Genomic DNA, 13,630 nt, shown 5'->3' with positions numbered 1-13,630 from the left:
TCCGTTCTCAGGCCGTGGAAATTGGGATGTGTGATGGCCAGATTTTATAGATTGACCTCGGAGGAGTTTTGTGAATCACAGTAAAATATTCCCCCATATTTACCAAAAATAAACAGAGATCCCTTCAATATAATAAACCTCTTAAATATATAACATATGTACTGCACCTCCTATGTATAATGTCTCCCCAACAAATGATTTTATATATATATTTATCCCCACATAATAAACAATCTTATATACTGATATATTAATGTATATATATATATATATATATATATATATATACCAATATCTATCATATACCCATATATAATGATCCCTTTAATAAATTATTGTGTCCTTCTATATAATGGCTCCCAGGTCATTATATTTAGTGACACCCAATCAGCAATTTTATACAGAATGCCTGCCAATGAATTAAAGATATTGTTACATAAAACCACCCTCTGTATATAATTCCCTTCACAAATTACTTATACATTATACATGCAGTATATATATATATATACCATGACAATTTATATGAATGCCCCCAATATGTTATTTTATACATATTCCCCCCAATGATATCAGAAAGACACCTCAGCAGAGTCACTTTGTTATAGGACACCATGCACACCCTACACTTCACACATTCCAGCATGGAACTGTATGAATTCATATGCTCCAGGAAATTTCCAAATAAGGCGTGAAAAAAAAACCCTAAAATTAAAATTTGCAATTTCATTAATCCGTTAAAACCTGTTCTAGATATCAGTGTGTAATCCATGCAGGTGATGCTGTGAAGATATTTGGGTGGACCCTATGACCGAATAATAATAGGGGGAGTTTTTTCCCTGTGATCAAATATCTGTCTGCTGATTGGTTCCTTATTGCCCTCATATCAGTATATATAGCAGCTGTCCTCCACTTGGACTAGCAGAAGACAGAAAGCTGTCATACCTGATCATGGAGCTCAGTGTCGTGTTGCTCTTCCTGGCCGGCTGCTCACTTAGTTGGGCAAAGCCAATATTGGTGAGTCTGGATCCTCCCGTCTCTCAGCTGTCATTTCCTTTGGAGATGTAGATAGACCTGTATTCAGCACTCGCTTCCTTTTCCCATCCTAAATCTGTCTTTCTCTTCTTACAGGTACAAGGACTTGATATGAACCGTAAGTAAACTTTTTATCATTTTGCTTTTTAACGTGTCAATTTTTGGGAGAAGTTTTTGAATTAATCGATTGTACAAGTTATGGAGGATATAGAGTAGATAAGTCCGAGCACAATGCACTAGGGGTAGAGTAGGGAGAGATTTATGTGGTGGCAGATCGAGGTCTTAAATCTACAACTCTGGGTCTCAGAGATATCTGGAGTTTAGATCATGTACAACCAAGGAAGGATCCTGCTTGCTGACACCTGTACATCTAGAGGGCGAGACATCCATGGTCTACCAGATGTCCTAAGTTTTTTTCACAAATAATTCTCTCTATCGCAAATCCTCTCTCTCACGTTATACCCATAGTTGTGTTCGTCTCCTGAAGGTCATATACTAGTTCACCAGTTTGACCATAGTTTCAACATTTTGGAGACCTTGTGGGTTGTGTTTTTTACTATCTGTTGTAGTTTTTGTATTTTAAAGTTCTCACTGGCTCACAAGACCTCGAGATGATCCTCCAGTGGGACCAGCTCTAACCCAATAGTGGACCTCAGAGGTCCTAAAAAAGATATCCAAATTTGAAGTCTACTTTGGTTTGCTTCCTGGTGGTGGATGGAGGGTTGCCTCAAGGACCACAAGTCCAACGCTATTAGTACATGATATTGATCTGGATACTATCTGTCACGCTTGCAGCTACTGCTTAGATGTGTGTCATACACCTCAGGTCCTCTTCCTGTTTAATTACATGTTGTGTATTTGTCAAATAGCCATTAGAGATAGCGAGGAAACACAAGGAGCTAATTCCTTTTTCGTTCCTGATAAGATCTGTATCCATAGTTTACAGTAGGGGGGATTCCAAGAAATTTTGACAATTAAAAATGGTTAGAATTCATAAAATTAACAGTTTTGTGAATAGTTTTTTTTGTATTATGTGTTAGGTCCAAAATGTAACACAGTGCGGGAAATTTATCAGAACTCTGACCGGTCTGTTGTGCCAAAAAAGTGACTCCAAAAAAGTTGGACTTGTGACTTTTTGGAATAAAAAAACACAAACATCAGACCCATCAGAGTTTTGATAAATCCCCCCAAAGACCCAAATCCATTTCTATTCTTGTGAATAAATCGTAGCCAGTAATAGTATTATTTTCATGTCCATCAGTTACTCATATTGGGGGGACATTGATCGGGGCTTCTAGGACAGTTTGTAGGGTGGAGGCAATTAAACATTTTTGAGCATTGCAAAAAATTGGGATTGTTTTTGCAGCCCCCATGTCGGTGTGTAGGGGGCGGTCGCCGGCGGAGTGGCTCCAGGGTATCCTACATTTCCCGTATTGAGTTTTTAATCTGTTTCCTCATCCTCTACCATTACAAATGTATTGCGAGCTTTCTCTGCATCTACTTGACGCTTCTCTGTCCTATGTCCCTTATTCTTCAGTTTCTGGAAAGGACAACAGGACAATGTTGGAAATAATGACGGCTGCAAACAAAGGTGAGATTTCTGCTTTGTCCTCAAATTAAATTGTTACCTTTTTATTGAGAATCATTACAGTTTTGACCATTCTGGGAAAAGTTAGAAAATGTCATTCATATATAAAACATGCTAAACCTATATGTGGACTTACACCCCATTTATATTGATGTCCTATTTTAACCGCTGGTCAGCTGACTGGTGGCGCAATGGCGGTACCACTATTTAATAATCCACCTATTTGCAGCTAATTGCCAGTAAATTGGACTAAAAGTAAATTAGGCTGAACTGCAATACCAAGCACAGCCATTAGGAAATGCATGGCGGCTGTCCCCAACTGTCACCGACCATCTACCACTAGGATGAAGGATTGTAAACCAAGTACACGGATACTGGTGTGTGCCCTCTGTGTCAGGATCTACTCTTTTAGCTTCTTATTCCCAGTTTTTTTACAAAGTTTTTAATGTTTTAATTATGCAAATGAGCCTGAGGCGCTCCAGGCTACATCAGTTTTAATAGAACCCGAAGCCCCCCAGGCTAATTTGCATAATGTTTAAAGCCTTTTATGTTTAAAAACAAAGGTATAAGAAGCTTAAAGAAAAGTGGGTCCTGCTGGAGGGGGCACAGATCAGTATGTCAGTGTGCTTGGTTTACAATCCTTCATCCTGGTGGTAGATGTTCATCTTTCAGAGGACCCCTAGTTACAGACAGAACTCTCTACCTACTGTGACTAAGATACAAATTCAACTTAAGAACAAACCTAATGAATGTATCTTGTACGTAACTTGGGGACGGCCTGTACAACTATGCCTGGTAAAAAAAATTTTCAGTACCCCACCAGGGTTACATTATAGCCTATCCTAGGAATAGGTTATCAATAGGGCTTGGAAAATTCCTTTGAAGGCAATATCCCATATACAATTGTTACTAATAGAGACAACATATCAAAATATCTGAATCTTATTTCAAATCTGTTTTTTTTATTACCTGATTGTATACTTTTAATTCTGTGCGGCTGCCCATTCAGATATATGCTTCATATTAGCCACATTGACCATAGGAAGCGGCACTCTAAACATGATTTATTGGCATCTGTAAGATGGGCATCTGTTGTGGGCATGCCCTGTGACCTGTGTATTGGTTACTGTTGTGGGCATGCCCTGTGACCTGTTGTGGGCATGCCCTGTGACCTGTCTCTGGGTTACTGTTGTGGGCATGCCCTGTGACCTGTGTATGGGTTACTGTTGTGGGCATGCCCTGTGACCTGTGTATGGGTTACTGTTGTGGGCATGCCCTGTGACCTGTGTATTGGTTACTGTTGTGGGCATGCCCTGTGACCTGTGTATTGGTTACTGTGTACAGGGAGGGAAATGAGTAGAAATGTGACACCACATATTGTGTCATCTACATAAAGATTATACTATATTTGTATCCATTCTGTGATGATAATGAGATGGTGACCCAGAAGTGATCTCTACAGAACAGGAAGTAAGGTTAAAACGTTTAATATAAATAGGGACATGTATAAATAGGAAACAATCTAAACAAAACAAATCCCACAAATTCTTCAACAATATTTGTTGTACAATAACTTATTTTTTTAAAATCTGCTACATTGACTGTAGAAAACTGCGGTCTAAAGATAACTCAATGATATCCATAGGAAACCGTTGAGGGCGTGCTCTGTGACCTGTGCAAGGGTTACCATACAAGGAGGGGGAGGACGAGAGCTATGACATCACATATTTTAAATGTGGAATCTTGTTTCATCTATATAAAGAATAAATTATTGTAATTCTGTCTGGGATGATAATTCGGTGGCTGCTTAAAAGTGATCTCTACAGAACAGGAAGTAAGGTCTTTTAATTGAGATAAGGACATGGGCAATGTCTTTAATATGTGTTATACGTTATGCACATTTCAACAATAAGTCGTTTTATGAAAACTTTCTTACTATAAATAACCTTTTTAATTCATTGTATATTTTTTCCGCTCAGACATCGCTCAAACCTTCGTGAAGGGTGACGTTAAAACTAAGCAAACGCGCAGTGCTAAACTATGCCCCACGTGCATGTGGCCAAAATCATCAGATGGAAAAGTTCGGATCCCGTATGTCATCGCCCCTGAATACAGTAAGTGATCTTTGATGTAGTTGTGACCTGTCTAAGGCTTTGCGTGACCCTCAATGTTTTCGCAGACTGATTCCCCTCTTGAAGTTCGTGGGCCCTTGTAATGATGGAGCAGACATGGGCTGATTTGAGGCCCGGTCCAGATCCTGTGCTCACTGGTCTCCAGAGAATGATGTAAATATTTCATGCCAATTCTTCTGTTTCCAGGTGATTACGAAGTATCATACTTCAATCTAACCATGAAGGAATTTGAGACAACGACCTGTTTAGAGTTTGTCAAAAGAACCAATGAAGAAGACTATTTCAGTCTAGAGTCCGGAAATGGGTATGAAACCTGATCACTTTTGCCTTTGTTGATTACAGTGTCTTTACTATCGATTGGGAAGTAAATAATCCGGATAACCGCACTGAGAAAATGTTGAGTAGATGTTCTTTTGGCCAACAGAAATTCCTCCCGAAACACATGCATACTTGGCTTATTCGTGTATGCACAAGTGTCCGTATTTGAGGGATGGGGGGTAAACCTTCTTGCTGGTGGTGGCATTGGGACCAAGGGGTTAGGGCACATAAAATTCACAAAATTCAACATTTCTGAATTTCCATCTCCTTGTGGCGTCTGTCGAGATGCTGCCATGTGTAACTGATCCTACAAAACGTGGCTTGGGCCAACCTGGCTTTTAAAGCAAATTTACCATCAAATTCCATCATGACAAACCAGGGAACAATTACTCATAGATCCAGGCACCGGGACTGTGGTATCTTCTTGTATTTTTTATCCATGGCCTCCTCCCTTCCAAAATCAACTTTTAAAATTATGTTAATGAGTCAGAAGGGCTATCGACGTGTTACAGAAGCCTGCTGTGTCTTAGTCTCACTCTCCCTCCTGCACATCCTGCGATATCAGCAGTGAGCTCACAGTGGGAGACGGGAAGTGCTCCATCAGAGTGTAACAGCCTGTGAATCTGCAGCACGGAGGGGCTCTGGTTACAAGCCCATAGCCTTTGTGGCTCATTAGCATAAATGTTAATGTTGATTTTAGAAGGAAACAAAGAAGGGGTATAATTACAAGGGTAGCAGCCATAGCAGCTTCTATGGGGCCTGCAGTGTCAAGAGGTCCCGACATCTGGGGTATTGAGTGTGTATATGCTGTATCTGTATATGTTTGCTGTATGTGTGTATATATGTGATATGTGTATGCTACATGGCTCTTTACTGATAATTTATTGAGGCTTTATTCTTTTTTAGGTGTTGGTCGTATCTTGGGAAGGTTGGAGGTAAACAGACGATCAGCGTAGCCATGCCCTCCTGTATAAAATACAGCCTCATACAGCATGAATTTATGCACATGTTGGGCTTCTACCATGAAGTTACCAGGAATGACCGAGACCAGTATATCAACATCTATTGGCAAAATATAGCCCAAAGTGAGTATATTCTATACAAGCCAGATAAGAGTGCAACCAAAATCCTATTACCGAATTTATCTGCTGTAGAGTCTGACATTCTGTCCACTTAACGGGGTCATGATTAGCGACGTGCGAATCATTCAACATTCACTTTTTTTGTAAGATCCGAATCGGGTCCGGATCTATTTGGTTCTAAACTGACGTCCCTTTAATTCCCTGGGTTTGATATATAAGCCCCTTGATTCCTCTCAAACAAACTTTTGTACTTATCTCGTAAATTTTCTACAAATTGTTTCATTTTTTAATTTTCACTAAAACGATAATAACCTAACGAATAAGGTGCAAGTGGACAAATACTGAAACCATCAAAATGTCAGTTTAAATCAATGTACATTAGACAGATCCTTTAGACCTCCGTTATTATCTTATATACAAGATTCGGTAACGTCTTAGAATCGCCACATTCGTACTGAATTTTTTTGACTGGATGAATAGATTTGCTCACCTCTAGTCCTGATAAGATTTTGTCTGGTGCATCCATCTGTAGAATTGGTCATCGGGAGCCGATACTTGGGTTCTGACAACATGGACCTTCCCCGATCACCTGGAATATACATTCCGTACACAACTAGTGGCGATAGGCTCCCGCTTTCTTGATATGTAAAGTTAAGCCTCCTGTCTTTTACCTCATCAGCCAGAGAAAATAAAATGGCTGCAGATGGAGGGTCATGTGATCTGTAACTGGTGATTGTTCATGGACAGTTACAGAGCACATGACCCTCCATCTGCGGCCATTTTATGGTCAGGAATCTCTGCCTAATGAGGTAAAAGACAGGAGGCTTCACTTTACATATCAAGAAAGCGGAGCAGAACTATTACTAGATATATGTTGGTAAATTACCTAATATCCTGCCCCTCACACTTACACACACATTACAAAATACATGAGGTAAAGTGACCAACCCCTTTAAGGTTAAAAATGTAAACATCATAAAGGTCTAAAAACTAGCCATAAATTTTAGGTAGCTTTCCATATAATATCTGGTAAAGAGGATGTTGTTATATACATTTAATGGCCGGCGAGTCCTGTTGAAGTTGAGTTCATACAAATCTTATAGGTGCTGCATAGTAAGATTAAGACAAGAAAATCCCATTGCTACTAAGGGTAACAAGAAGATAAACTGTAATCACATCTCTATGTTGTTTCTCCCAAATCAGAGAATCATGGACTTTTTGACTTGGATAACGGGGACACCTTGAACCTGCCCTACGACTACAACTCCGTCATGCATTATACCTCGTAAGTAATTCACAAAAGATGTAGATTCATGTCGTGCATCGTGTGCATGGAAGATACAGGAATGGTCATTATAGTTCCTAGAGGTCTATGGGGAGGGAAGTGGAGAGGGGTCATGGGAGAGAGATCTCCAGCCAGCACCCGAGGGACAACCAAAAATCACACAGAGACTATAGATGAGAAAACTGCTGGAAAATACAAGTCATGTAATGGTCAGGAATAATGTTACTGCTTATTCACACATTTATTAAAGCCCCTGCGCCAGTTTTTTGTCTGACTTTGCACATTATTTACAGTGAAAACTGCTTGTACATGTATTTTAGAAGTGTCTGCGACAAATTTGTGTCACGGCTGCACTACACCCATCATGACACAAAATTCGGACCGCGCGCCACATTTGTTATGTAGGGTCCGACAGAATTGTGATGCACGTCCCATGTTAAAGGTGCACAAAAAAAAAAGTTGGTGCGCTCTGTCGGAGCAGTTAAATCCCGCGCTAAGTCGGAATCAGTCAGATCGTCCGACGGCCCGCCCCCCAATTTCTGCTGCATGGAAGCCAGCGCAGCTGCACCAAAATCCGATCACGTGCGACACATTCCCAGCGCAGACACTTGTTAAATACTTGTCCAATCGTGTAATTCTCAAAAACGTTGAAAAGTCAGACGAAAGTGCAATCCGCGACCCTTAGTATTTTAGGGTTTATTCCCCTTTATTACTGATTTATTCAAAGATTATCTCTTAAATTCATCTGTCCGTGGTTCATCCTCTATCACTGATATACAGTATATATTACATAACTTTACCTTCTTGCATATATTCAGCAATGATGTATAGGAGAGGCAGTCGTTCCATGTTACCCAATGACTTACCTTATACCTTTCACAGGTCAGATTACAGCATTGTCCCTGGGCAGCCATCAGTACTTGCAAAATCTGACCCTAAAATGCCTATCGGTCAACAAATAGGAATGACTAACATAGATGTGATGAAGGTCAACATTGCCTATAATTGCAGTAAGTACTTTTTATATCATCCAAAAATGAAAAAATTGACAACTTTCTTTGACGAGAAAAGCTTATTTTGGTGCATTTATCTGAAAATGCTCGGCACCATATTTATCAATGGTTCTAGACAATTTTTAGACACTTTTTACCACTAGTATGACAAAGGGGTGTGGCCTAATAAAGGAAGATGTAGTTTTGTAGGAAAGGATGCGTGTGAGATAATTTTGGCAGGTTTTACTTATATAAATGAAAACAAATGATAGAAAAAGTAAAGTTAGACCAGACAGTTTTATGTTACGCCAGATTTATTACCCAGCATCTAACACTGTGATAAATCTTGTGTGGAATGAGAATGTAAAGGTTTTGATAACTCTATCACATTGCCGGCAGTTCTGCTGTTCCGTATAGAAATACTCCTGGCTGTGTTGGATCTCTCTGTTCTCGCCAATTTTTTTCTCAGTGTTAGACACAGAGACAATGGAAAGGAGACTAAGTCTTCCAACAGGACGGATAACACAGGTTGTACAGCCGCAGCGTTTGGCCAAGGAGGAGGGAGGGGGAAATCACACAGTCTACAGAGATGGTGCAGTCCTAAACTTGGTACAACTTTTCCTGCAATCAAAGTCAGCAGTGAACACAGAACTTATTATCCCACAACTTACCATAGAGAACTCTAAGAGACAGTAAGAGGAAGCGGGCGACAGGGGGTCCTACTGGGACTTAGGGTGCAGCAATGATCTCCTTATCAATGTAATAACTAACTTATCAAACTGTCCTTTATTTCATGACCAATAATGGGTTTTTTTTTATTTTTTTCAGATTTGTGCAGAAAAAAGTTTTTGGACTCCGGAACTTTCACCTTTACATCAGCAAACCAAGAAGCATCCAGCTGCCTTTATCTCATCCAGTCTTCTGTTAAGGTGCATACTAAATATATTCTTGGAAAAAAAAATTGGTGCAGCCTTAAAGGAAACCTACCACCAGGATGAAGGATTGTAAACCCAGTACACTGACATTCTGGTGTGCACCACCTCTGGCAGGATCCCTGGTTTTTAAGAACCAGTTCCAACCCCTGGGGCACCTATGGAATCCATAGAACCTAATTTGAATAATTTTAAAACCCTTAAAAAAAAGCAACTAAGGAATAAGAATCCAAAAGAAGAGCAGATCCTGCCAGAGAGGGCACACACCAGTATGTCAGTGTACTTGGTTCACACTTGATCCTGGTGATAGATGTCCTTTAAAGAGACCCTCTGGTCCCCTACTTAAGTACAACCGATTTATAGACGACCCCTAGTTACAGACGGACCCCTCTGCCCATTGTGACCTCCGGTGAAGCTCTCTGGATGCTTTACTATAGTCCCAGACTGCAATGATCAGCTGTAAGGTGTCTGTAATGAAGCTTTATTGATAATCCTTATTCCCATTACAGCAAAACCCTTTGAAAATCCAATTGTCACTGGGACAGAATTTTTTTTACAATTATAAAATATACAGTTCCAACTTACATACAAATTCAACTTAAGAACAAACCTAAAGAATCTTGTATGTACTGTATGTTTATGGGACCGCCTGTAGATCCCCGCAGGAGTGTACAATTATTTTTTTAACAAAACTGTCTGTGTGGCATTGACTCCCATGATCTATAGGTGTTTTTGAGGGCCACCCCTACTTTGACTATTGGCTATGTCTTCAGGCTCACTTCCTGAACTATACACAACTGTATAGTGTGAACAGAGCCTAAAGGCCTCCATAAACATTGGAAGGAAATTGGCAAAAATTCCCTGATTATTGAATTCCCTGATTATTGTCATCCATTATTGGCTTCCTGACCCCACCCCACCTCTCCTCAGGCAGCAGATGTTGAAGCAGATATAGGTCAGGTCATAGTTGACATTCAGCTCCTCAGTGAGGATGGACTGGCTCTAATTACACATGCAGACTCAGCCGAGCCAATGATACATAAGTATGATGTAGCGGAAGAGACGGAGCTGGTCAAACTCTTCTCTGTGAATGGGGTCCATGACTGTGTTGCTTTCTTCTCTTCCATCACAGGTTCTCCTGCAGCTCAGCGACGTTAACATCCCATCATCTCCAGACTGTAAAGACGCCTACATAAAGGTCTATGATGGAGTCAGTAAATCTTCTCCAGTCTTCCTGGATAGGACATGTGGAAAGGTGTCACTGCCTCCTCTGGTTTCATCTGAAGACCATCTGCTCATAGAGATTGTCAACAACAAACCATCAGCCGAGATCACATTTAAAGCTTCCTATAAGCCAGGTAATAGACTCGTCTACTTCGTTACCAATGGCCGTGCCTTGTGATGATGATGGAAATGTCTAGTGATGGTTTCCTTTGAAAATTTACTGACCGTCCATCCGTTTTTTTAATGTAGCGAGATTCGGAAAGACCCATGTGACAGATTATGGAGCGGTGATGTCTCCATTATTTCCCGGTATTTATCCACGCAATGTGGACGCCTTCTACAGCATCATCGCCCCTAAAGGATATAAGGTAAGACGCCCCAACTCACAATCCAATCCTTCTCAGTGTGACGTATATGACGCTCAGGGATAGCTTATTACTTATTGCTATCCTCTATATTCTGTAGATTGATGTTAGAGCAGATCAAACCTAGATCAGGGATGAACCAACTCTCATCATCCTTTTCTACGTACATTAGCTCCTATCATCCATGTTCCTATCCTCCTAATCTACTTTTGGATGAAATATCTGCTTCTATATGGCGAGGAAGATGGGCAAAAGACCAATAAGCTGCCAGATAACATGTATTCTATGGAGAGGGGAGGGGGAGTCACAGCAGCTTGGTCCAACAGATTAGAGAATTCTGCAAAACTGGAAATACAGACTAAAGAGTCGTATATAGTGTTACATAAAACCCAGACTTCCACCCTTCCATGGCTCATTTTATACATTTTCTTTCCAGGTGTCTTTAAACATTGATTTCTTTTGGATGAGTTCTTCATCTGACTGCACCGAAGAGTATTTAATAATTAGAGAGTCAATGACCTCACCGATTGTGGCCACTTACTGTGGATATTTATATCCCATACCACCGATGGTATCTAGTGGAAACACACTGGTTCTACAGTTTCACAGCAGTCCCTCTCCTTACCATAATGGATTCCATGCATTCTATCACTTTGGTAAGTACTGCCCAGATATGTGTATCACCAAGATGTGCAGATACTGTCCTCACAGACTTGGGTTACATACACACAACCGAATTTTCTACCCGTGTGTAGCTGTACCGAAACGTCATGATTAGCACACCGCTCGATTGTTTCAGTGGAAAATAGGGTCATCCATTTGATCCACTGACCATATTTGCTAGTGAACCGTATTTGGCCGAGTGGCCGCTCTTCTTTCAATGGAGAGGGGAAAGGTGAGGAGATCTGACTCCTCATCCCTTTGCCACTCAGCCTTATGTTACTCCCAGATTCTGACCCCGGTGAGCAGCCTTAAGCCTGGGTAGCCTTAATGTGTATTGTTGTACCCAAAAGTAGGTCTTCTTGTTCCCAACTTACCCCACAAGTACTTTCTAGACTTACCCTTTCTGCTTCAATGAAATCTTTTATTTTAATAAAAACTTTAGTTCTTTATATTTTTCTGCACTGGTGGGTGGAGTTGTGACTACTGTTGCACTTGTTCTCTCCTGCGTCTATTCTGTTCATCAGTCTTATTGAAGTGAAGGGGCAATGCTAGAAGTAGAGGAGGCACTTGGGATACCATGACCTGAATGACACAGCCCCTTCAATCAGCTACTTAGTTGGGATTCTGGGAGGTAGATTCAAGTGGGTCTCATGTGGATGACTTATTCTAAAGATATCTGATCAATAGTTGTCTTGAGAATTTTAATGGGTACTGGTTCTGATTTAAGGGCACCCAATTGCCAATTGAGTCTTACTGGTGACTCATCAAGGGAAGAAATGTATCCAGATGATCTCAAATATGTATACAGGGTGTTAATGAGTCTTTAGAAGGAGTTGCTCTTTAACCAGAGCGTTCTGCAGTCCGAGTAAAGCGTTACATTACATGGGCATCCAGCTTATTGAAAGGAAAACCATGTAATGTAGGAACTGCAGCAGATTTAAAGGACCTTTTGGCCTCTGAATAATTTTCGTTACTAATGACTTTTCCAACAAATGGACCATAAACCAATCAGCTTCTCTGGCACCCAATGTGAGCCTACACTAATACCGGGGACTATGCTGGAAGTGATATGCTGTATCCACTGTATAGCACGTGCTTTAGGAACTGTGCTTCCATTAAACAATGAGCCTTCTGCCTCCATCTTCATCCAATATATAGGTTTAGGTACCAGCAAAGGTCATCGATGGGGGGTCAAATTTTTGGACCCTAACCCTTGGTTATGGACTATAAGTCATCAGTAATAAAAATCGACCAGGGACCAGAAATTATAAATCCAAATCACTGATAATTGTGATTTCATTATATCTATTTGTAATCAGTATTTGGGAACTGAGGACACAGAACAATGGAGGTGATGGAAATGGGTGACAATCAGAATGTAACTGATGGACCCTTTGGTGGCTTTTTGGGTTATATTCCACACAATTAAACAGAGAATGTATTCCCTCTCTTGCAGTGCCGAGCAGCTGATCCGCAGGATGACACAAGGACTGACTGATCGTTCTAAGAAAGACAGGATTTGGATGAAGAAATATGTGATAATTTCTTTGAATACACTGATAATTTATTTTCTGTTTTTTATGGTTCTTTCTTTAAGTGCTATATTTACCTTAACATATATATATATATATATATATATATATATATTCATAGAACAGGTTGTTACAGCTCAGGTGATACTCGTGTCTAGTATTGTAGCTGTTATATGATAACATGTGTTATGTGAACAAATATATATTAAGAAATACTAAATAAATTTATACATGGCAATAAATTAGATTGTGTCTCCATGTTTTTATATACTGATATTTAAGTCTTTGCTTTTCCTGATTCCGCATTTATTATTCCTTATAGAGCCCCATTATTATCATGGGGCTGGAGACTCAAAATGGGGTTTACAATACTATAAAAGCAAATGGAACCACATGGAAAAAGTGGAAGGAGGATCCGGCCTGTGAGGCCTCCACATAAGATGTACCCTAAAGCTTCAAGGCCACAATGCAACATCTGTACC

General features: G+C 40.2%; 1 protein-coding gene across 1 annotated transcript; it reads left to right on the top strand.

Moving 5' to 3' along the window:
- Positions 1-8,332: 8,332 nt before the first annotated feature.
- LOC140120712 (embryonic protein UVS.2-like) lies at positions 8,333-13,134 on the top strand. Its single transcript, XM_072139664.1, has 6 exons — positions 8,333-8,450; positions 9,261-9,361; positions 10,497-10,722; positions 10,838-10,956; positions 11,390-11,609; positions 13,073-13,134. Exons 1-6 carry the CDS (start codon positions 8,381-8,383, stop codon positions 13,084-13,086), a joined length of 750 nt encoding a protein of 249 aa, XP_071995765.1. The 5' UTR covers positions 8,333-8,380; the 3' UTR covers positions 13,087-13,134.
- The last annotated feature ends 496 nt before the right edge of the window (positions 13,135-13,630 follow it).

The sequence above is a fragment of the Engystomops pustulosus genome, chromosome 3, assembly GCF_040894005.1.
Source record: "Engystomops pustulosus chromosome 3, aEngPut4.maternal, whole genome shotgun sequence".
In the NCBI taxonomy this organism is placed as follows: domain Eukaryota; kingdom Metazoa; phylum Chordata; class Amphibia; order Anura; family Leptodactylidae; genus Engystomops; species Engystomops pustulosus.
Note: the sequence above shows the minus strand (reverse complement) of the source record. Positions and strands in the feature narration are given on the sequence as shown.